At 35.4% G+C, this 25,866-nt stretch overlaps 1 protein-coding gene across 1 annotated transcript in view; it reads left to right on the top strand.

Annotated features, from left to right (window-relative positions):
• CENPE (centromere protein E) overlaps window positions 1-25,866 on the top strand; it is a 77,771-nt gene that overhangs the window by 35,541 nt on the left and 16,364 nt on the right. Inside the window, 20 exon segments of the mRNA XM_032333047.1 lie at window positions 1,165-1,323; window positions 5,508-5,798; window positions 5,923-6,081; window positions 7,082-7,372; window positions 8,783-9,025; window positions 9,185-9,343; window positions 9,767-10,054; window positions 10,205-10,309; window positions 10,489-10,776; window positions 11,354-11,512; window positions 11,679-11,960; window positions 12,855-13,013; window positions 13,857-14,126; window positions 14,818-14,987; window positions 14,989-15,127; window positions 16,593-16,697; window positions 19,027-19,245; window positions 21,395-21,592; window positions 22,252-22,455; window positions 24,293-24,505. Coding sequence (XP_032188938.1) covers window positions 1,165-1,323; window positions 5,508-5,798; window positions 5,923-6,081; window positions 7,082-7,372; window positions 8,783-9,025; window positions 9,185-9,343; window positions 9,767-10,054; window positions 10,205-10,309; window positions 10,489-10,776; window positions 11,354-11,512; window positions 11,679-11,960; window positions 12,855-13,013; window positions 13,857-14,126; window positions 14,818-14,987; window positions 14,989-15,127; window positions 16,593-16,697; window positions 19,027-19,245; window positions 21,395-21,592; window positions 22,252-22,455; window positions 24,293-24,505 — 4,101 coding nt within the window.

Raw genomic sequence — 25,866 nt, 5'->3', positions numbered from 1 at the left:
TTTGGCTATTTTGAGTGAAACTGTTGTAAACATTCTTACACAAAACTTTTTATGAACATTTCTTTTTTAAAGTTCTCAAGTGTATCTAAATGGAATAGCAAGGTCATAGCAGATTACTAGACTGATTTCCAAAGTAGTTGTGCCATTTTACATTCCCAGCAGCAAATTAAGAGAATTCTGATGATTTCACATCCTCACCAATGCTTTATATTATTGGTGTTTTCAATGTTAGCCATCCTATTGGGTATGTACCTCATTGTTTTCATTTGCCTTTCCTTAACGATTAAGGATATTGATCATCTTTTCATATGCTTATTGGCCATTGCATATCTATCTATAAATTATCTGTTCTCTCGGTGATGTGTTGTAGATTTTAGTGTACATGTCTTTATTCACGTTTTGTTAAATTTGTCTCTAAATATTTCTTTTCATTTATTCTGTTGTAATTTTTAAACTTCATTGTTAATGTTTGCCATATTGTCAAATCTACTTTAGTTTTTGATTCCGTATTTAGAGACAATATAATATGTATAGATTTGAAATTGACATTTTTTTGAAGTTTGCTGTGGATTATAGGAGAACCTGAACTTTTGTGTAATTTCCCATATTTCTTGGGGTTTTCTGGTCAAAGAGCTAAGTTCAAAGAAGAATACAGACAAAAGTCATAGTCTGTTCTTGGTCTCATGTTTGTGGTGTTTTTGTGGTCATGACTTGAGACTGTCACTGTTTAAGCTGATAACTAGGGTTAGCCTACATCATGCTAGCAAAAGATAGCTGCCATTTTGAGCTTGCTGTTAACTGGTGCTCTAAATCATAACTATTCTGGCGTATGAAGAGCCCATAACTAGTCTTGTCATCAGCCCATGAAAGTTAGAAATAGTCTCCTTTGGCTTAAGGGTAGGAAATGGGCAAACCTCTCAGGATAAAATATTAAATCCAGTTCTAATTTTCATGATAGGAATGTAAGTGAAGTAATAATGAAACAGCATAAAAAAATAGATGTTTGGCATCTATATGATTAAATTAAAGACTCTCTAAGATAGCCTTTCCCAGTAGAGTTTACCATGATTTCTTCATTTTTAGGCTAAGGTAAATGCTGATTTTTACCTGATTTATAAATGTAAGGTAATATGTATCTTAATCTCAACTTTTTTTAAATTCTAGACTATTGAAAACCAAGAAGAATTAAGAATTCTTAGAGATGAACTTAAAAAGCAGCAAGAGATCATCGTACAAGAAAAGAACCACACCATAAAGAAAGAGGAAGAGATTTCTAGGACCTGTGAGAAATTAGTAGAAGTTGAAGAAAAGCTAAAGGAAAAGGTGAATTTTTAAGTTACCTTCCCAACCATATTATATTTCCTGACTAAACTTTTTTTTTTTTAACACATTTTGATTGCTCTAGAGCTAAATTCTAAAAATAGCATGTATCTCCCAAATGAACACATCTTAATGCTAATATTGTGGACAGTTTCAACTCATACCTATATTCAAACCAACACTCTTTTATTTTCCTTTTTTTTTTCTTCTTCTTTTTTTTTTTAAATTAACATATAATGTATTATTTGCTTCACGGATACGGGTCTGTGAATTATCAGTCTTACACAATTCACAATATTTACCATAGCACATACTCTCCCCAATGTCCATGACCCAGCCACCCTATCCCTCCCCCTATCCCTCAGGAACCCTCAGTTTGTTTCCTGAGATTAAGAGTCTCTTATGGTTTGTCTCCCTCCCGATCCCATCTTGTCCCTCTCTATCTCCCATGACCCCTCACCCTGCCTCTCAAATATCAGAGACATTATATGATAATTGTCTTTCTCTGATTAACTTATTCTGCTCAACATAATAGCCTCTATTCCATGCACGTCATTGCAAATGGCAAGATTTTGGTTTTTTGATGGCTACATAGTATTCCTGTGTGTGTGTGTGTGTCTATACCACATCTTCTTTATCCATTCATCTGTTGATGGACATCTAGGTTCTTTCCATAGTTTGGCTATTGTGGACATTGCTGCTATAAACATTCGGGTACATGTGCCCCTTCGGATCACTACCTTTGTATCTTTAGGGTAAATACCCAGTAGTGCAATTTCTGGGTCATAGGGTAGCTCTATTTTCAACTTCTTGAGGAGCCTCCATATTGCTTTCCATAGTGGCTACATCAGCTTGCATTCCCACCAACAGTGTAGGAGGGTTCCCCTTTCTCCGCATCCCCACCAACATCTGTCAATTCCCGACTTGTTAATTTTAGCCATTCTGCTGGTATGAGGTAGTATCTCACTGTGGTTTTGATTAATATTTCCCTGATGCCAAGTGATGTTGCGCACTTTTTCATGAGTCTGTTGGTCATTTGGATGTCTTCTTTGCAGAAATGTCTGTTCATGTCCTCTGCCCATTTCTTGATTGGATTATTTGTTCTTTGGGTGTTGAGTTTGATAAGTTCTTTACAGCTTTTGGATACTAGCCCTTTATCCAATATGTCATTTGCAAATGTCTTCTCCCATTCTGTCAGTTGTCTTTTGTTAACCAACACTGTTTGTGAGGATTATATTATTCTCATCTTCAGATGAGAGAGGCCTTGATTCATTTAAATTATCATATAATATATTCATTCATCAGAAACTTTTTGGAAACTACCATAGCCTAGATGCTGTTCTGGGTGCTTGAGATCCATTAGTCAATAACATAAAGATCCTGCCTTTATTAAGATACAGTAGTGATTCTTTAAAATGTAAGCTTTATGACTATTACCATCTCTTAGACGTTTACAGTTTCCTGTCTCGTTTCTTTTATGGAAGTAAGGTGCTGTTGTAGTATTTGTATAAGAGCTAAGACTCTTGTAATAATTGTACTGCCCATGTAATTCTAAAATGTACCACTAAGAGCTTTCTATTTACTCTAAGGACAGTGCCACATGCATTATAAATGATATATTAAGATTTCCACTGCACTTCTGTGAAGTGTTTTTCTCCTACTAAGTATTCTCTTATTTCTCCTTCCTTTCACTATAACCTAACTAAATTTACTAAAACCTGATGTCTGTTTCATACTCCTTCTAAAGAAGTTAAATTAATAGGCTTATGTAAATTTAATGCCTCAGTAATGAGCACTAGGTATTACATAAGACTGACGGATCACTGACCTCTACCTCTGAAACTAATAATACATTATATGTTAGTTGAATTTAAAAAAATAAAGAGATATAGACTTATGCATATTTATTAACTTAAAAAAGTTAATGACTCACTAAAATTAACAACTCAGGAAACAACACATGTTGATGAGGATGCAGAGAAAGGGAACCCTCTTACACTCTTCGTGGAAATGCAAACTGGTACAGCCATTCTGTAAAACGGTATGGAGGTTCCTCAAAAAGTTATAAATAGAGCTACCCTACAATCCAGCAATAGAATTACCGGGTGTTTATCCAAAGAATACGAACAGATTCGAAGGTGCATATTCACTCCAATATTTATAGCAACAATGTCCATAATACCCACAATATAGAAAGAGCCCAGATGTCCGTTGACAGATGAATGGATAAAGAAGATGTGATGGTATATATATTTATAATGGAATATGACTCAGCCATCAAAAAGAACGAAATCTTGCTATATACAATGATGTGGATGGAGATCATTATACTAAGCAAAATAAGTCAGAGAAAGACAAATACCATATGATTTCACTCATGGGTGGAATTTAAGAAACAAAACAGATGAACATAGGGGAAGGGAAGGAAAAATAAAATAAGACAAAAACAGGGAAGCAAACCATAAATTCTCAATTATAGGAAACAAACTGAGGGTTGCTGGAGGGGAGGTGGGTGGAGGAATGGGGTAACTGGGTGATGGGCATTAAGGAGAGGACTTGAAGTAAGCAGCACTGGGTGTTATATGCAACTGATAAATCACTAAATTCTACCTCTGAAACTAATACACTATATGTTAATTAAATTGAATTTAAATAAGTTTAAAAAAATTAGTGTCTCAGTGGTTTTTTGAGCTACCCCGTAAGGACCTTATTAGAAGTAAAAAATAGATTATCCAAAAATTTGTAGGAGATGAGGAATTATAGTTGTCAACTATACCTTTATATTTAATTAATCTTTTTTTAAGTTTTTCTCATTTTCACTTTGTTTCCTTGATTAACCTACTGCACTGTATTAGTTTCCTGGACCCTCTATCAAATTACCATAAACTTGGTGGCCTAAAGAACAACAAATTTATTGTTAGATATCTGGATCTTAGAGGCCCAAAATCAAGTTGCTGGCAATACCATGCTCCCTCTGAAGGCTCTAGGGAAGAATCTCTCCTTGCATCTAATAACTGTCCTTCACTCCCAGCTGCCCTTAGTGTCCTGGGCTTATAGCTTTATCACTCTTATCTCTGCCTCATCTTCACTGGACTTTCTCTGTATCTTCAAAGGAAAGTTTAATTACATTGCTCTTTCATTTTTTTCCGTTAAAAGATTCATTGTTTGGGGGATGCTTTCTTCATACTAAAATTTTATTTCCTTTCTCTTACGGAAGACTAACTTACTTAAAAGTATCAGTGACTATGTATGACTTGTTTTCATTTATTAGTAATAATTTGAAATAAAACCAAGGAAAGGGAATCTTTAAATCCTGGGATAGTGTAACTCCACAATCTCAAACTGACCTTACAAATTGTTAAGACAAAGATGAGATTCTTAGGATGGTTCATACTATGATTCAAAACCATTTTCTATTGTGGTATTATAGGTTGGTTAAAGTGATAGCCTTTTTTGATGGGTTTTGTTGTGTCTTGTGAGTAATTCATTACTATGTCTGATATTGGAATGGAATTATCACTACTGTATCATGAGTGGATATTTTGATTCTGTGGTTCCCTCAGTATTACAGCCTGACTTGTAATCAATAATGACTATTTCTTGATATTTAATGTATAGGACATTTATTTATACTCAATAAATATTTTTCAAAAGAAAAAAAAAATGTCTCTAATAAGGACATTCTGCATTTAGGGCCCACCCTAATCCAATAGGATTTTTTCTCAATGCTTAATTAATTACATCTGCAAAAACTGTACTTTCAAGTAAGGTGATATTCTGAAGTTCTGAATCGACTTGAATTTTGGGTAGGACACTATTCAGCCCACTACCGTCACCATGCTTAGAAGGATACTTTACTTTTAAAGCTGCTTGTCTGTATACATTGGGAGTGTAGCCAGGGCTGTGATAATGATTATTTCAGTTCAGCAAAGTATATTTCACATGAGATTTTAAGAGTATATAGGGAAATTGATAATTAAAAATTTTATTTCTTGGAGCACCTGGCTTAGTGGGTTAAAGCCTCTGCCTTCAGCTTGGGTCATGATCCCAGGGTCCTCTGCTCGGTGGGATACCTGCTTCCCTTCCTCTCTCTCTGCCTGCCCCTCTGCCTACTTGTGATCTCTGTCAATAAATAAATAAAAATCTTTTTAAAAATAAATAAATAAATAAAAATTTTATTTCTTAAGAGCCAACAACTACAAGAAAAACAGTTACAACTTCTTAGTGTACAAGAAGAAATGAATGAGATGCAGGAAAAGATGAATGAAATGGAGAATTTGAAGAATGAATTAAGAAACCAAGAATTAACATTGGGACGTATAGAAATGGAGAGGCTGGAGTTGGCTCAAAAGCTCCATGAAAATTATGAGGAAATGAAATCCATAACCAAAGAAAGAAATGATCTAAAGGAATTACAAGAATCATTTGAAATAGAGAGAGAGAAACTTAAAGGATACATAAAAGAAATCGAAGATACAGTAAGTTATTACCCTTATCTTTCATCTATTGAATGTTTCTTTAAAATGGAGCCAGTTGGAAAAGGGGGAGGCAATGTTAAGATAATGTGGCTGAAATATTCATTAAATATCACTTCCTACTAAGGGTCTAGAAACAAAAGAAGAACTAAAAATTGCCCACGTGCATCTTAAAGAACAACAAGAAACTATTGACGAGCTAAGAAAAAACATTTCTGAGAAGGCAGCTCAAATAATAAATATTCAGAAGCGTTTAGAAAAATCCAATACTGAATTACAAGAAAAGGTATGTCCCTTCTTCTCTCATTTGTCCCTTCTTTCCTTTTTTCTTTGAAGGAAAGATGAGCAATAAGTAGTGACTACGTTAATAGTTCATCCATTTATTGGATACTATTTATTGAGTGTGTAATATGGCAGGCAGAGTCCTGGGTTATAGAAATAAAATGGGAACAAGGTGAACAAAATTTCTATGATTATAGAGCTTACTCTAGTAGAAAGAGGTAACTAGTAAATTAGTAAATGAATGAATAAGATAATTTAACATAATGGCAAGTGCTGCAGAGGAAATAAAACATTGGGATAAGTGAACCAACTTATGTTAAAGGCTGCTGTGTGCAAGCCATTGAAACTATGGATATGACTAAGACATTGTTCTCTCCACACACACACACCCCAGTATGGGCATATAAAATAATCCCTCAATTTAAGTAGGACAAATGCAGAAATACGATATGCACAGTTACATGGAACCACAAATGACCATAGGAAAGAAGAATTAATCTGTAAACAAAAAAATTGGCACATAGCATTGGAGCTCATCCGAGAATTAGGGACCATTATTTATTGAGATATAATCTGCTCAGTGATTATTTTTCTCCTGTGGCATTTGGGAACTAATTTAGAAATGAAGAAGTGTGCAAGTGACAGAATTAACAGTGTGTTAGTCAAGTATAAGAATTGATTCACTTTGGATGTAAGCTAGAGCAAAAGAAAATTATGGCAGAATATGACCAGCAGAAAAGTCATAAATAGCTTCAGTAGGAATCAAGAGAAAATTAATAAGATGGAGTTCATGATCCACAGTTAGCTATGGTTTCAGGATCACTTATTTCTGTGGATAGTATCCTCATCTTGTCCCTTTAAAAAATTATGATAACATGGCAGCAGCTCTTTCTGGCCGTGGGTCCTGTCCCCCTATTTTGATAAAATCACCTTTTTGCACACACACAAAAAATTATGATAATAATCTCTAGATAGTAACCTTGGTGTTTTATGCATATCACAAGATCCCAGTGCTTCCTGAGGAACAGGAGCTACCGCGTAATGTGAAAGAAGTCAGTAGTACTCAGGGAACAATGGATGAAGTGGAGCTGTTGGAAAAGCAGTCCAAAGCCAAGGAGTCAGTGACACCGGCAGGCACAGAAATAGAAAGGATCGAGTTGACTGAAAAACTTCCAGAAAGTCATGAAGAAACAAAATCTCTGACTGAGGAAAGAGACAACCTTCAAACGATAAAAGAAGCGGTTCAGGTTGGACAAGATCAGCGGCAAGAAGACATTAGAGAAACGTTGGCTAAAGTAAGTTTCATCCTTTCCTTCCATTTAATAAGTGTTTTACGGGAATCAATCTTGGGAAAAGGAAGGCCTTGTGTTATTGTTACAATGTTATGATCATGTTTTCTTTAAATGTCTCTTGATTATGAAGTGATTAGAAATAGAACTAAAATTATAAATACTAAAAAAACTGCTGAAATTGAGAGAAAACATTTCAGAAAAGACAGCAGTCTTCTTTTTTTGTAAGATTTTATTTATTTGACAGAGAGAGATCACAAGTAGGCAGGCAGGCAGAGAGAGAGAAGGGGAAGCAGGCTCCCTGCTGAGCAGAGAGCCGTAGGATCATGACCTGAGCCGAAGGCAGAGGTTTTAACCCACTGAGCCACCCAGGCGCCCCGACAGCAGTCTTCTTAAATATTTAATAATGATTTAGAAAAACCAATTACAGGAAAGGATAAAGCCAGAAAAACCATGTTTTTCCCTTCTTTAAATCTATTCCTACAGCATCTCATAAGGCACTTCCTCAATCTGAGAATCACCCTTCCTTCCCAGTATCCTTTCCTCCCACTCATTCTATAATCCCAGCACCAAACCTTGTTGATTTTAAGTTGCTTATGTGTGTCTGGGTGCATGTGTGTATGCGTGTGTGTGAAATCTTCCACCTTTTCTCCCCACATTGCCAACACCTTAATCCAAGCCATCATTATTTCTGTCCCTGGCTTTCTGCGGTAGCCTTCTTATTGGTCTACCCATATTCATTCCTGTACTTCTGTAATTCATTCGCCATTCTGAACCCAAGCAATATTTTCTTCTTAAAAACGCTTTAATAGTCTTTCCCTACTCTTGAACCAAAGACTGGAATTCTTCACATGGCCTCTGAGGCCCTGGGTTCCATTCCTTGCTGGTCTCCAGCCTTATTTCTGCTCACTCTTAGCCCCGCTCATGATACTCCAGCTTATGCTTCTTCATCTCGTGGCTTCCAGATGTTCTGGTCTCACCGCCTGCAGCATTTTCCTCCGCCCACACCTAATTAATACTCTCACCCTTTAGTTCTCAACTGAAGATTTCCATCCCCCAGGAAGGCATCCTAACCACTCAGGGTAAATTAGGTTTACCACATACCCTGCAGGAACCCAGAAACTCCTTTGGTAAGATTTGGCATAATGTCTCTTTCCCTCTAAAGTGCAAGTCTCAAAAAGGCGAAGATTATGTAAGTCTCTTTTACCATTGTATCTCCAGCCTCTAAGAGGGTAGTAACAACACAGTTGAGCCCTCAGGAAATACCTGCTCAATACCTGAGTAATGACAAGTGGGAGAGTGAAAAGAATGCTCTGTAATGAGCCACTGAATCCTGACTTAATCATTTTAGAAAAGGTCCTGATTTCTTTTCCCCTATACTAAAAGATCTTTGGCTGTCAACACTATTGTTTTTAGGATTCGCTTAAGATCCAGGATCCTCAAGACAAACAAGATCAGTCCTTCAATGTGAAAGAAAAGTATGAGGAGGCTGAGGAAATTCTGAGTGAGCTGGAGCTACCGCAAGAGCAGCTCGAAGCTAGAGAGGCGGTACTGCCACGAGCCGGCGTGGAAAGGCTCGAGATGGCGGAGGGGCTGCGAGAAGGTCTTCAGTCTGAAACTCACCAACTCAAAGAAAACATGCGAGAAATGACAGCTATGGTAAGTTTCATCCTTTCCCCCGTGTGCTTTTTTTTTTTTTTTTTAATTATTTTATAAGCAGGTATTTTTTGTAAAAATTAAACCTTTGGGAAAAGGAGTTAGAGTATGATGGTTATAATGTTTCTATAAATTTCTCAATAATTTCCTCTAATAATAAAGTACCTGGCAACTGAAGAGGAACTGAAAGTTGCTCGTTGTCACCTGAAAGAACAGGAGGAAACTATTGATAAGCTGAGAATGAATCTTTCCCAGAGGGAAACTGAACTCTCCAGCCTTCGAAAGGAATTACAAACAACTAATAATGAATTACAGAAAAAGGTAAATTGGGGATGAAGGGCATGTAGGAAAAAACCTGAGGGAACTAGTTAACTGAACTACAGAAACTAATTTTGCATGCTAGATTGTTATGCAGAACATTCTGGGTGTTTTTCTTTTAGAAACTAAAACAGATCTGGGACTCCTGGGTGACTCAGACTGTTAAGCATCTGCCTTCAGCTCAGATCATGATCTTAGGGTCTTGGGATCAGGTCCCGCACTCAATAGGAAGCCTGCTTCTCCCTCTATCTCCACCTCTTTCCCCCCATCCTCTTGCTCTCTCTTTCTTTCTGTCAAATAAATAAAATCTCTTAAAAAAAAAAAAAAGGAAAATAAATCTGTACATATACACACACATACACATATATAAATACACACATTTTACATGTATGTATATTTTGGTTGTTAATTTATTATTATTTTAAGATCCAAGAGCTTCATGAGAAACAGGAACAATTTATTAGCACCAAAGAAATCACTGAGATGCAGGAAAAAATGAGTGAACTGGAGCAATTAAAGGAGCAACTCAAAGTCAAAGATTCATCATTGCAAAGTATAGAAAGTGAGAGGCTCAAGTTGACTGAGAAACTTCAGGAAAGTCAAGATAAAATAAAAATTATAATTAAGGAAAGAGATGAACTGAAAAGGGTGCAGGAGATTCTTCAGATGGAGAGAGACCAACTCAAAGAAAACATTAAAGAAGCTGTAGCTGAAGTAAGTGTCCTTCTTCTAATTTTTTTTAGGTACAAAAAGAATGCTAAGATAGTTAACAGTGATATTCCGTGTTATTTTATTAACTTTTACTCAATCAGAAAGGGACTGAAAATCAAAAAGGAACTAAAAACTACTTATGTTCTTTTGAAGGAGTACCAACAAACCGTTAGTATGAGGAATATTTCAAAGAAGACAGAACAAAAAGCAAATATTGAAAGAGATGCAGAAAATTCAGATGCTGAATCACAGGAAAAGGTTAGGTCTTATTTTGTTAAGTTGGAAAATGACATCTGATTATTGTGTTGCTCATTTCCCTGTGGAAGAAAACAGTATGTACATTAGATAAAATGTAAAGATGACTGACTTAATTTAGAAACAATTCCTCTTTTTCCTGCAAATTTCTGCCTGTGTCCCAACTTGTTTTATTTTCTCAGATTCCAGAACTTCAGGAAAAAGAACATCAGCCTCTTATGATGAAAGCTGTCAGTGAGACTCAGGAAAAAATATGTGACGTGGAATACTTCAAGAACAAGTTTGAGACCCAAAAGTCAATTCTGGAAAATACAGAAATGGAGAATGTAAGGTTAACTCAGAGACTTCATGAAAACCTTGAAGAAATGAGATCTGTTATCAAAGAAAGAGATGATCTTAGGAATATAGAGGAGACTCTCAAAGTAGAGAGAGACCAGCTCGAGGAAAACCTGAGAGAAACTGTAATTAGAGTAAGTTACCGTCTTTCCCCCATCCTGTAAATACGATTTTGTGTCCTAAAAGAACCATGGGTGATAGGGTTGGTGGGAACGTAAAACTGGTCCAACCTTGGGGAAGATTGGAGGGGGGATATTTGGTACTATCTTCAAATATTTCGATAAATTTATTCATTGACCCCAAAAGTCCAGTCATAGCTATTTATCTTGTACACATTAACACAAATTGTGCAAAGATACCTGTAGAAGGATATCCATTGCAAAAATTGTAATAATAAAACAAAGCAAACAAAAAAATAGGGAAAATGCTTAATGTCCATTAGCAGGGGACTGGTTAATTAAGTGCCACACATTCAGACCATAGAATACTAGGCCACCAGTAAAGAAAGAGGTAGTACCATGGTGCTGATTTGGAAATATCCTATTAAGGAAAAGGGTAAATTGTAGAGTAATATATCTAGCATGTATTGACATTTAAGATGAACTTAGAGGATGAGTCCTAATGGAGGTGGGGGCATAATTACCTCTTACCTTCTCACTGTTTAAATTTTGTTACTCTGAATATATCATTTTCCTTTTTCTAATGATAAAGGAGCTGGAAAAACAAGAGGAACTAAGAATTGCTTATATGCATGTGAAAGAACACCAGGAAACTATTGATAAACTCAAGGGCCTTGTTTCTGAGAAGACAGATGAAATATCACATATACAAGAGGATTTAGAAAACTCAAATGCTGCCTTAAAAGCACAGGTATTTTATTTTTTAATTTGAGAGTTTGAATTAGGTCTTCTGTGTAACGAAAGAGGATATGAATTATCCTACAATTAAAGGCAAAGATGAGCCTTCTTAATTTCAAAAGGGTTTTTAGCATTTTTTTCAGTATCTATCTATATCTTTATTTTATGATTATCTCAAGATCCAAGAGCTTCAGGAGAAGGAACATCAACTTCTGAAGGTAAAAAATTATCTCAGAGAAAATATGGATCAAACAGAGCAATTGAAGAAGCAATTAGAGACCCAGAATTCAACCCTGGAAAGTGTAGAAACCGAGAAGTTAAGGTTAAGTCTGAAACTTCACAAAAACCTTGAAGAAATAAAATGTGTCACTGAGGAAAGAGATGGCCTCAGAAGTGTGGAGGAAACCCTTAGGATGGAGAGAGACCAGCTCAGGGAAAGCCTCAGAGAAAAAGAAACTAAAGTAAGTCACTCTTCCTATACTAGTGAGTAAACGTGATGTTTTCCTGACAGCAATGAGCCTTTCTTTGACGTAAGTGGAGGTGTTAGTGTGAGTGAACTGATAACAAAATTTCAGACGGGTAATTTGGTATTGTTCTAAAAATATCAAATTCTGTAAGCAGTATTTTTTTTTTTTGTAGATTTCATCCTACATGTATATTTATATATTATACAAACACACATACATCACAGGTTGTTCATTGTAGTGATTTGTAATAAAAAGTGGGAAACCATCTAAATGTCCATAAGAAGGAAACTGTAAATATATCAGAATACTATGCAACACATTAAAAAAAAAAAGAAGGGCGCCTGGGTGGCTCAGTGGGTTAAGCCGCTGCCTTCGGCTCAGGTCATGATCTCAGGGTCCTGGGATCGAGTCCCGCATCAGGCTCTCTGCTCAGCAGGGAGCCTGCTTCCTCCTCTCTCTCTCTGCCTGCCTCTCTGCCTACTTGTAATCTCTCTCTGTCAAATAAATAAATAAATCTTTAAAAAAAAAAAAAAAAAAGAAAAAAAAAGAAAAGAAAAGAAAGCAAGAAGTAGATTTGAATGTCCTGATTTGGAAGCCCAAATCACTCAGAGGGAAAAGCAAATTTTGAATAGTATATGGATCATGTGTTAGCCTAAAGTAGAAGTAGGTTGTAGGGAAGTGAGGACTGGGAAAGGGAGACAGGGAAATCTTAAAACTTCTTCAACTTATTCTTAACTTATCCTTATCCTTAACTTATTCTACAACAAAGATATAGACTAAAAAGTAATGGTTTTATTATTTATACTAAGGAAATATATCATTTTCAGAAAAAAATGCTACTTAATATTAAGCTGTGTCACCATTCTTAAAATTTCTCTAATGATAAAGGACCTGGAAAAACAAGAGGAACTAAGAATTGCTTACATGCATGTGAAACAGCACCAGGAAACTATTGATAAGCTCAGAAACCTTGTTTCTGAGAAGACAGATGAAATATCAAATATACAGTTGGATTTAGAAAATTCACATGCCAAATTACAAGAAAAGGTATGGAGAATTTGCTTGTTTGGATATTTGATTTATTTGTGCCCAAAATCCTTTGGGGTTGTAAAACTGTTTAGCCACGTTGGAAAACATCTTGGGAGTTTTTACTAGCGCTGAACATATACCTCCCTGTGGCTCAGCATTTCTGTTCCTGAGTATGTACATAAGAGGAAACAATGCATACTTCCACATAAAGTTATGTACAAGAATGCTCATAACAGTTTTATAATCATAATGGCAAAAAAATGGAAGACAAGTGAAATGTCTGTCAATAGGAGAATGAATAAGTACATTGTGATTTTAAGTTCCAAAGCAGGCAAGACTCATCTAGGATGCAAAATGTTCAGAATAGTGGTGAGCTCTAGGAGGGGGTGCGCACAGGAACTTTATGGAGTGCTAGACAGTTTTTAAATTTTAGTCTGGGTTATAATTATATAGATGTATACCATACGTCAAGAATAATTAAACTTTACACTTAAGATTAATGTGCTTAAAAATATTATACCTCAAGAGTGCCTGGGTGGCTCAGTCAGTTAAATGTCTACCTTTGTCTCAGGTCACGATCCCTGGGTCCCAGGACTGAGTCCCACATCGGGCTCCCTGCTCAGCAGGGAGTCTACTTCTCCCTCTGCCCCTCATCCTGTTTGTATTCTCTCAAATAAATAAATAAATGAAAGTCTTAAAAAAATTTATACCTCAAAGAAAAATAAATTTTGTGTAAAATTATGCAGAATATTAATGAGCAACATAGGAAGACTATTGTCTTAATCCATTTAATAAACTATTCTTTATTTTTTGCTTGAAAACTATCTGTATCCTAACACATTATTTTATGATTATCTTAAGATTCAACAACTTAAGGCAAATGAACAGCAACTTTTTAAGTTAAAGGAAGATGTCAGTGAATCACAGAAGAAAATGTCTGAAATGGAGCGATTGAAGAAACAACTTAAGACCCAAAGTTTAACTCTGGATAAAATAGAAATGGAGAACTTAAATTTGGCTCAGAAGCTTCACGAAAACCTTGAAGAAATGAAATCTGTAATGAAAGAAAGAGATAATCTGAAATTGGAGAGAGACCAGCTCCAGGCAAACCTACAGGAAACGATAAGTAGAGTGAGTTGTGTGTGCTCTTTATATCTACCCAGTATATGTGGGGGTTTTTTCCTTTTTTTCTTTTTTTTCAGTATATGTGGTTTTAATGCCAGAAGCTTCCTTCTTATAATACTGTTGGTGAAAATTTAAATGTTTTAATCTTTTAAAGGAGACATTTTGACACTGCCTTATTAAAGATTTGTCAGCATATATATCTGCTACAGTGATTCTATCTGTAGTAATTTATCCTACCAATATATTCACACATTTGGGCAAAAATACAACATTTATTGCAACATTATTAGTGCTGACAGAAATCTAGAAGTATCCACTAATAAGGCACTGGCTAAGTGGGGTCCATTTGTATAATGGGTTACTAAGCATGAGAATGGGCCCTTTTTATGTGTTAGCGATTTAGAATGATGTCCAAGTGGTATGAAAGAGAAGAAAGCAGTGGCAGAGTGCACCAGGCAGCCCAAGGAGGATGGAGGAGGCTAGGGAAAGGGGTTTTAGTTTGTGTCCTTCTGGATACAATTCTGTATCCTTTGGATACAATTTGTATCCTTCTGGATACAATTCTAATCTGCCGGTGGTGTGCTGATTGCTTTTAATTACGAGCATGCACTTTTTAAGATTTTGTTTAACTAGTCCAACACTAAGGAAAGGTAATGTGCCTTGATATAATGATATTTCTCAATTTTTTCTAATAAAGGATTTGGAGACACAACAAAAACTAAAAATTGCTCATATGCATTTGAAAGAACACCAAGAAACTATTGATAAATTCAGAGAGAGAGTTTCAGAAAAGACAACTCAGATTTCAAATATTCAAAAGGATTTAAATAAATCTAAAGATGAGTTACAGAAGAAGGTATGTGTTGTTTTGTTCTAAGAAACTTCATAAAAGCCTTGAAGAAATAAGAATTTTAGCTAAGGAAAGAGATGAGCTAAGGAAGATAAAAGAGTCTCTCAAAATGGAAAGAGACCAATTCAGAGAAATCTTAAGAGGAATGATAGCTAGAGTGAGTTCAGAATCTTCCCTTATTTAGTAACTGTTTATAAGAATCAAGCTTTTTTGGAAAGGGGAATAATTTGGTTTTATTGTTGTGGTGTTTTGGGGTTTGTTTGTTTTTGTTTTGGGGGGACTTGTGGGTTTTTTTTTTCTTCTTTTTGGAAATTTCTACTAACAATAAAGAATAATGGGGAAGCTATAATTTTTTACATAAATAGAAGATTATAGTGTTTTAAAAGAAGCCAAAATGTTTTTCAGGAAATATCATTTTTATTATTTACTTTTAAGAAAAGATTTGTTGGGGCACCTGGGTGGCTCAGTGGGTTAAAGACTCTGCCTTCGGCTCAGGTCATGATCCCAGGGTTCTCTGCTGGGCAGGGAGCCTGCTTCCCCTCTCTCTCTGCCTACTTGTGATCTCTGTCTGTCAAAAAAATAAATAAAAATCTTTAAAAAAAAAAAAAAAGAAAGAAAAAGATAAAAAATAAAAGATTTGTTACATAATGCGGACTGTTTTCTTTAATGTAATTTTTAAAGGGGTTTTTTAAACCAGAAAATGGCATTAACCTCAATAGGAAAAGATATGAAGGACTAGATTTATAAAACAATAAGTGCCCATTTCTCTGCCTCCACAGGACAGAATTTTAGGCATGCGCCCTTCTCAGTAAAGTTGAAGGGAGGTGGCCAGACACACAGAGGAAGGAAGTTCAGCCAGTGTGACTGTCTTAATGTATTTACAATCAAGTCTTAAAAAACTCAGCTAATCCTCTAGAAAATAACATAAATTTCAGATAAAAAAGAAATTGTATAAAATCTATAAAACCCTTTTTTTATTTTCATAATTCAACAAGAATAGAAGACCGTATCATTTGCAGTATTATCAATAGAAACATGAACACTTAGGAACCATCCTTATGAGGACCCTAACTAAATTTGTAAAGAAATTTAATTCATTCAACAAATATTTATTAAACAGTCATTCTTCTAAGTAGTGTAGTGAATAAATGGGAGAAAAGGTTTTATTTTATACTTCTAATCAGAAGTACAAAACGTAACAGGATATGCATTTTGTGTTCCAAGGTACGGGGAAGAGTATGAATAGAGATATTTCAGGTGGTTTTGCTAATGTATTATTTGGCAGCAATTCTAGAGACTAATTCTAATTCAGAGACTTGGAATTGTAAGAATCAGGTATAAATCTAATATCTAGTTTTCAACTCTGATGGTTATAGGAATAAATCCCACCTCAAAAAATATGTGGTTCTTCCACATTTTTTCTCAATGAGTTGAGGCCACTCACTACAATACTTAGTAATAGTGTTATTCATTTTCTAGACATTTTTAACTTCGTTTTTGAGTTATAAGTTTATAATTCCATTATTGAAATGATGGGGGAAAATGTAATTAGAAAGACATACAGACATTATATGTGGATGTAGTTATAGTTGAAGCTTATTTATTTCTTTGTACCAATACAGGACCAACAGAACCATAAAGAGGTAGTAAAATATGAAAAACAGTTACAATGTAATGAAAAACACTACCTCACAGAAAGCCTGAGAGAAAAGTGCTCTAGGATAAAAGTAAGTGCCTTGTGTTAAAATTACAAATGAATATTGGTATTCTTCCAAAGGCCTAAATGAAATCCAAGGAACATTTATGGAATGAATAGAAAGTGCTCAGTGTTTTTTTAAGCTTCATGATCTAGTGTATGTGTGCATGTGTGTGCATATGTACATACAAAACACACAAAACAGTGGGGGGTTATGATTTTAAGGCCCTACTGGAAAGGTGGTATTTAAGCAAATACCTAAAAGAGGTAAAGGATTAAGCCTTAAAGCTTCCTGGGGGAAGAATAGGAGGAGAAGAAAAAATAGGGCGTACAAAGCTCTTGAGGCAGAAGCCTGCCTGATGGATTCATGGAGCATTAAGAAGGGGGAAAGCTGATAAGAAATGAGGTCAGAGAGCTCATGGGGAAGATGCAAGCTGTGGGGCCTTGAAAGATCTTTGGATTTTACTCTGAGTGAGTCGGAGACCTTTTGGAGGGTTTTGACCATGAGAGAGACGTGATCTGACTTACATTTTAAAGGGGTGACTCCGATTGTTGTGTTGAAAATGGACAAAGTGGAAGGAGGAGGAATATTTGAGAGACTAAGTTCAATAATCCAGGCCAAGATGATGGTGGCTCAGCCTAAGGAGGTAGCAGTGGAAGCAGTGGGAAGTACTTGGATTCGGCATATATGCTGAGGGAAAAGGCCAACACGACTAACTGTCACTCCTCTCTGAATGCAAGATCCCTAAAGAATTTTTGTGTGTGTTTATGTCACTTAGCACATTCCTATCAGAATATGTATTAAAAGTACAAAAGAAGTAATAAAAAGTAATATGTATTTTTGAAAAGTCTTAAAAAAAATACATATTAGAAAGTAAAAAAGTAATATGTATTAAAAGTACAAATCAAGGACTACACAGTGCTGTTCCATATCATAATGTGATTCATACTAAGACCAAAGGCAGGAATCCCCTTTCCAACATCCCAGATAAATGAACACCTAGCTTTTCCTTAAGTTATTGAACAAGAAGTTCATTATTGTCAACAGCCCCTTATTCCATATTTAGCACCCTGAATTAAATGTGTTATTTTTATATGACTAACAATTTGAACTACTGTGTCCCTCTGCTTATACTTTGACTGGTGTGTCCTCTGCATGGCCTCTAGTCATTTGAGCTCAGAGGCCAGACTTATTGACTGTCTACCATATGCACTAATACCAGGTTCTTTTACCTCATGAGATGATCTTTATTGCTCCATTTACAAATAAACTGAAGCTTAGAGAGGAATTTAGTAGTTGCCTAAGTTCACATGGCCGACCATCGAAAGATCATCTTTGAAATCAGGATTTGAAATCAGGTATAAGTTTAAAACTTAAATATGGAAACATTTTTACAAATAAAATTTAATTTCCTTTAAGTCATAATGTCTGTATATAATTTGTAGATTACAAATAGATACAGTTATCCTATAACATTAACTTTCCCCCAGAAAACTTTGTGGCAATTACCATAATCTTCATTTTGTAACAGGGAAACTGGCTCAGTGATTTCCCTAGTCAGGAAGTAGCAGAGATAGAACCTGAATTCTAACTCTGATAAAAAGTTAGAAAACTCAGATTCTAGGCAGATAAATAGAAATATGTAAAGAGGCTACACCAAGCTGGCAAATAGCTAGTGTGATTCTTTGTGAGCCAGCATTCAGTCTTGAACTATAATACATACTAGATTGAATTCACTCAAATTTATCTTCACTCTTTGTAGATTGTCATTTGAATCATGAGTACTCAAAAAACTTAAGAAAATGTATCAAAATGATAACAGTGGTTTGTTTCTGGTTTTCTTTGTTTTGTTTAAATTTTTTTAATTTCACAATAACTAAATACTACTTCTGTAATTCAAAATCAACAATAAGACTTTTTTTTAACACAGAGGTCTTAATTTCTGTACTACAGAAAATGTTAAAGCATAAGTTTTATTACAATTCTAGGGCAAGGATCATAGGGAAAGAGAGGGAAAAAAAAGAAACAAGATGAAACCAGAGAGGCAGACAAATCATAAGAGACTTAATCTCAGGAAACAAACTGATGGTTGCTGGAGGGGAGATGGCTGGGTGAATGGGGTAATTGGGTGATGGACATTGGGGAAGATATGTGTTATCATGAGCACAGGGTATTATATAAGACAGATGAATCACAGACCTGTACCCCTGAACCAAATAATATATTATATGTTAATTAACTGAATTTACATTAAAGAAATGAATTTAAAAATGAAAACGAAAAACAATTCTAGGGCAAGGACTATTTGTTGTTAAATTAGGATGAATTGTTAAACTGAATGATTTCTAATTTTCCTTAGGAGCTTCTAAAGAGATACTCAGAGATGTATAATCATTATGAGTGCTTAAATAGACTATCCCTTGACTTGGAGAAAGAAGTTGAAACCCAAAAAGAGCTTTCAGCTAGAGTAAAAGCAAACCTCTCACTTCCATATCCACAAATCAAACAAATTCAAAAACTTCTCACCGCAAACCAAAGATGTTCAATGGAATTCCACAGAGTCATGAAGAAACTTCAGGTACCATCTTTTTTAGTAATATCTTTGTAAATATTGCTATAAATTTTAGTTTTAACATAAGTGTATTTAAGTCCTGTGTCCTACTTTGGGAGTTGGCATATTTGCTATTTAGTATATTTACTGCTGAATTAATTAATGTGCATCTCAGAATAGTATGTATAAGACCCACTGTGCCTCTAGGACCTGTTCATTCAACAAAACTTGAGCTCTACCTGTGAGTCTAGTAACACTCATGGTGCTCCAGATACAGATAGGAATAACGTCTCAGGTATATCCTACTCTAGCACATGAGGCAAATGTATAAGGAGCCAGTAAATGTGATAGAACCGCATGCAGGTTGTGTGACATATCAGAAAAAGAGTTACAAAAAAGGAGATTGCAGGAGAAGCTGGAGTCCGTAGTAATGCTTAGAGTTCATTTTGCAGATGATGGGAGCCACTGGGCAGATATTTTTAAGTGGTAGCGGTAGCATGACCAGATTACCATTTTAGCTACTGCATCGTAGAAAAGCAATGAATTTATGGCAGAGAGAAGAGACAAGAGGCAGTTATAGTGGTCCAGATGAGATATTTTAGGTAACCATATTACTAAAGAAAGGATTCATAGGCACAGGAAGGATAAAAGAAATTAAATACTCAGCAGCTTAAAATAGTAGGTTCATGTGATGGAGAGTGGAGGTAAGGCGGGAGATGCTTAGATTGAGTGCCAGAATTTGGGCATGGCCAGATTTGTGGAGAGTGGTTACCAAAAACTGACAAAGAGAAAAGAAAAAGGAGCAAGGCAGGCAAGGCAGGAAAAACAATCAGGTGTTTAGTTTGAGATGTTTGAGGTAGAAATAGCCATGATGGAGCATTCAAGAAGAGAAACAAGTAGGCATTTAGTTGTGAGTCTGAGGTTTGTCAGGAGACAAGTCAGGACTAGAGATAAAGGTTTGGAATTTATCAGCATATAGATGCTAGATAATACACATGGGAATAAGGTCACCCAGAAAGTGTAATAGAAAAATAAGAGCCTTGGGTTAAGATGAGAACTCTGGAAAAGATAAATTTTCAAGAGGTAGTAGCAGAAAAAAGAGCAACAAATGGATTTGAGGTTGGAAATGGCAGAGACAGGAGAAAATCAAGCAAAAGTGGTGTTGCTCAAGTCACTGGAGGACAGCATGTCACAGATGAAGTGCTCAAGAGTGGCAGATACTGGAGCGCCTGGATGGCTCTGTCGATTAAGCAACTGCCTTTGGCTCAGGTCATGATCCCAGGATCCTGAGATTGAGCCCCACATCGGGCTCCCCACTCGGCGGAGAACCTGCTTCTCCCTCTCCCTCTGCCTGCCACTCTGCCTACTTGTGCTCTTTTTCTATCTAAGTAGATAAATAAATCTTTAAAAAAAAAAGAGTGACATATTTCAAACAGCCAGCATATGAATCAGGAACCATGCCCTCCGTTTGTTGATAATAGAGCTTATTATTGACCTTTGTCAGAGCACTTTTAATTGAGTGGTTAGGGAAGAGCCAGATTCTAAGAGGTTAAGGAGTGGTGGAAATTGAGGAAGTAGGGAGTTCCAGTCTGTCTTTTCTAGGTAGATTGCCTCTCAGGCCCTGATTTTCTTCCACAAATACTGGCAATCAGATATCCAGAATTTATCCAGGAGATCCATGGAATATATGACATTCAAATTATTGTCACCTTGAGGCCAAACAACTAACTACATGTGAGAAGTATATCTTGAGCTGGTATACCCACTTTGGTTACCCAACCAAGGTAGGCAGGAGAGGATGTTGAAAATGTATCCCAGGTATCTAGCTGGGATACCTACGTGATTGGTGATAGAATTAACCAAAAAGTTAGCAGAAGGGAAAGGTGAGTTTATAGGGAAAGAGATTTTGTTACGTTTAAAGAGTGAATCTGAGGTGATTATAGGACATCCATGAGATATAGCCAGTAGGGAATCTGAAATAAGGAACATGAAGTCTAGAAGTTATTCTCTCAAGATACTGGGAAAAGAAAACTGGGGCTAGAGAGAGGCTTTTTCCTTCTTCCTCACTTACCAGAGGATATAGATAAACAAGAGGTGCCATCCCTTTTTGTCTTGAGAGTTTAAAATTTCCTCTAAATGTGATAAAAGGTTCATTTCCCAATTTGTTTTCCACAAGTATGTGTTAAGCCATGTTACAAAGATAAAGGAAGAACAACATGAATCCATCAATAATTTTGAAGTGGTTTTTATTGATGAAGTGGAAAAGCAAAATGAATGGCTAATTAAAATACAGCACCTTCAACAAGATTATGATGTACCAACCAGAGAATTAACAGACCTCAAGTTGAGCCAGAATATGGATCTACATATTGAGGTATTATTTGTTTTAAATGGTTTAATTAGTTTTTAACCCTTTTTATCATATAGAGAAGGTAACTTTGCATGCGCTTAGAACCATTTTCATTTTTCGGAAATTTACAAATATGTTGCAGGGTGACAACTGGCCAGATGTAAAGAGTACTAGGACTCCACAGACACAGAAAAATGGATTTAGTCCCAACAAGGGGGAATTCATAGAACCCCACAATAAGTTTCCAAATGCTTTCTAAAATGTCCTAGATCCGTGGCTGGGAGTCAGGAGCAATGTTATTACAACTTGTCATGGAGTATCCTTGCTCTCCCCCAGCAGTGTGAGGCTGGCATCCAGTCCCAACATGCGTGGAAGGCCTGGTGCACAGAGGAGCTGCATGCAGAAGCCCTGCATATGTATGAGTAGTAGTCACAGATAGTTTTGGTGGTTTTTAATTCCAGCAGGAAGAATTTGTAGACATTCCTTACATAGCTTATACTGCCAGATTTTTATTATTCAAATAACTAGAACAAAGGTTTAAATTAGAATTATGTTTATTTCAATATACTCAAAATATTAAGATGAGAGTTCAGTAAGATATTTTCCCCTTTTCCTGATATTTGTATGATATTTAGATAAAAACTCTTAATGTACAGATGACTCAATACTTATTTTTCAAACAGGAAATTCTCAAAGATCTTTCAGAAAATGACTTCCACTGCATAAAGACTGAATTTCAGCAAGTGCTGAGTAATAGGAAAGAAATGACCCAGTTTTTGGAAGAATGGTTAAATACTCATTTTGATATAGAAAAGCTTAAAAATGGCATCCAGAAAGAAAATGAGAAGATTTGTCAAGTGAATAACTTCTATAATAATAAAATAATTGTAAGTAGTGATTTTTGTGTGGCTACCTCATTCTTTTTATTGTTTGCTCTAATTTGTCTACCTTTTTCTTAAAAAAGACTTAGAAGAGCAATTTAATCTTAGGTGTACTTCTTTAATTTATTTGTATATACTTTATTTTTTGTTTGAAAAAAAATGTGTAAACATGTTCTTCCTCTAACATGTTTATATGCTTCCTTATTAAGATAATAAAAATAACCACTTACACTTGTAAAGAAGATAAAATCTTGGGGTGTGATAATCAATTTCCACTTAGGGAATCTTGAATGCTCTTTCCTTTCTCACTTCTCACTGCCTCTGGAGGAATTGAGCTTTCCCCCAAGTAGTCTCAGACAGAGTGAGACTTGAGCCTCTTTCAGAGCTACAGGCAGCAGCTGTGGCCGTGCCAGAGACAAGTCTGTGCAGCGACGTCACAAAGATGTCCTTTTCATCTTGGTGGTATCACTGCCTTATGCCCTGATCCTTCAGCTCTGAGGTTCAGAGATGTGGTGTATATCTTTGTTCCCAAAGCAACTGGCTCTAGTGTACAGATTCACAAGAACCAATATAGCTTAAGACCAGCTTGTTAATTTGTTTTGCTTTCCACCGATCAGAATATTCATTCTGCTCTCAAGTAATCCCTATCTCATATACCTGGCAAAATATGCAGTAGTCAGAAAGTTACTTGTTATATATGTGGCTGGAGCAAAGGGAGCTAGATTAATATTAAAACCTCTAAAATTAGTTTTACATTTCATATGTTTGGGTAGATCTTGTTTGACACTTTAATTTCATCTGAAAACTATACTTAAATCACACTGAAATATAGATAATGTTTTTAAAATATGCTTTCCTGTGGATATTCCCGTTTGTTGTATACCTCAAGCTACCAAAACAGTAAATGACCTACCTCCCAAAAAAAAAAGTTCACAGCAGAGGAAAAGCATAAAAACCCATATGTGAATAAGATAATCCCCATAAAATTTAGTGCTTTTCTTGTAATATTGACGACCTACTTGTGAATAGAAGGTAGGATTCCTACCATCTGAATGAGCATAGAGATGTAGCTTCTTCTAGCACCTTGAATGTAGGAATTGATAAATTTATTGGTATGAAGCCAGTAGTCCAGAACCAAGAAGAGTCCAGTATCCCAGGAAGAACACAACTAATTTAGCATCCAAGTCTGATAGAAGTGCCTTAAAGATATAGATAAAAACCAATAAGGCATTAATGATGAGAACAAAAAGTATATCCCATAAGAATTAGGAAATAAAAAGATAATATGAGTAATTTCAAAGTTAGCCTTCAGTGTAAAGGAAGGTAGTGATTGTTATTCCATGAACAGAAATACAAGATTTTCAGATTAATTACCAAAAGTCAGTGAATTCTTTTCCCTCTAAACACTGAGGTTTAAAATGAAACAGGAAAATAGATTGCTGTTAAATTTACTGGATATACTCTGCCATTATTCGTCAGTTAATGTTCATACATGACATCATAAATGTCATAACATAATGACTTTAACCAACACGGTTCTATAGATTTCTGCTTCATATGTTAGCACTGATCCAATAAAGTGAGATTTAATCATGTTGCAAATCCATACAAATCCTCTCCAGTCCTTATTCTTCTTTTATTCTCATCATCAATATCCAATGCCTTCTGAAATTCCAGGAACTGAGGCAAACCACAAATGGTCACATTCTTATAAAGTTCGGTTCTAGGATGTTCTAAATAATGAATTTCAGCATATGTCTTGTCCTAGAATTCTAGTAGTTTTCATAGTGTTTTTTATACGTAATTCATTTTAGAGTTATAATGGTGTTTTACTATTAAATAGGCTATAATGAATGAATCTACAGAGTTTGAGGAAAGAAATGCTGCTATAGTCAGAGAATGGGAACATGACCTGAAATCAGTGAAAGAGAAAAATGAACAACTATTCAAAAACTACCAAACTTTGAAGATGTCCCTGCCGTCTGGTATCCTTGTTCATTCTGCTACAGAGGACAATAAGAATCTTCATGTTACAGCAAGAGCCACACATGCAGAGGTATATGATTTCTTATAAGATGTTTTTCAATTTGCAATTTGATTAGTTAAAGCTATATTTTATATAACATTTCAGAGCAAAATTATAGTATCAAATGTATTAGACAACATGAACCATGTTTGTGTATGTGATGGGTTTCCTTTTTAAATTGAATTCTATTGTGCCTAATCACTCAAATAACTACAGAGCTATATATATTATATGAAATCTTCCCTTTGAATTATAAAACAGAAGTAACTCATAGCTTAATTTGATTAAGAGGTATATATACCTCTTAAAGTGCCATTACTATACATTATAAATTTTTTCAATCATGTAACTTTTTATTGAACTATAATCTGTGTCTATTGATAGAACTAGCTTAGAGGGAAAGGGCAATTCAGGTTTTATCTAATTATCATCAAAGACTTAGTATTGGTTAATGTTATATCAAAATTAAAATGGAAGAGACTAAAAATATAACAGATGTCTTAGTGCAGATTTACCTGGATCTAAGAATCAATACATTATTTGAATGATTCAGTTATTTTATTAACTAGCCTTAACTTGGAAATCTGTGAAGCAAACATGCTATTTTATTTTGTTAGCTTACAAAATGACTTAGTGAAGAACCCAAAAGTAATTTGTAATTTGTCATTTTTACCAAAATAAATACTTAAAATATCAGCCACTAGTTTAATGATCAATTACTGGTAGAAACTAGAAGATCACTAGTACAGTTTATTGATTTGCTCATCCCTGCAGACTTCAGTAGCTAATAGAGTCAAAAATAGCAGAAATATTAACCCCATCTACCAAAGCAATAAAGAAGCAGAAGGAAATTCCATCTTCAGTAATCCCAGGAAATACCCTATCAGATAATTATTATCCGCTATTACTTTGGTAATTATGACAAATTAGAGTATCATAGAATAGTTTGGTAATGATACAGAAATAGACAAATAGAGCAGTGGACCCAAGTAGAGAGTTTAGCAGCATATGTACTCAGGGAGGAGAATTCAGTGTTTGATAATGGCAGCAGCCTACTCAGTGGGGAAAAGATGATTTAATTAATGTTTGATTCTGACAACCAGCTAGCCACCTGGGAAGAAAAAAATCTGGGTTTCTACCTCACTCAAACAAAAATAAATTCTGGATGGGGCAAGAAGAAACAGATATTTTCTAGAAAAACCTGTATATGTGTGTATGTAGGTGAATAATCTTATAAATATGGACAAATTCAGGTATTTAAATTCAGGTATTTTTTACTTGTAAAAAACTGGAAATAACCTAGATATTCACTGGCAGGTTATGGGTTAACTAATTTATAGTACCTCTAAGAAACAGGATGTATGTATCCATGAAAACAAAAACGTGGAGAG

This window comes from Mustela erminea, chromosome 2 (assembly GCF_009829155.1).
Source record: "Mustela erminea isolate mMusErm1 chromosome 2, mMusErm1.Pri, whole genome shotgun sequence".
NCBI classification, from domain to species: Eukaryota; Metazoa; Chordata; class Mammalia; order Carnivora; family Mustelidae; genus Mustela; species Mustela erminea.
Note: the sequence above shows the minus strand (reverse complement) of the source record. Positions and strands in the feature narration are given on the sequence as shown.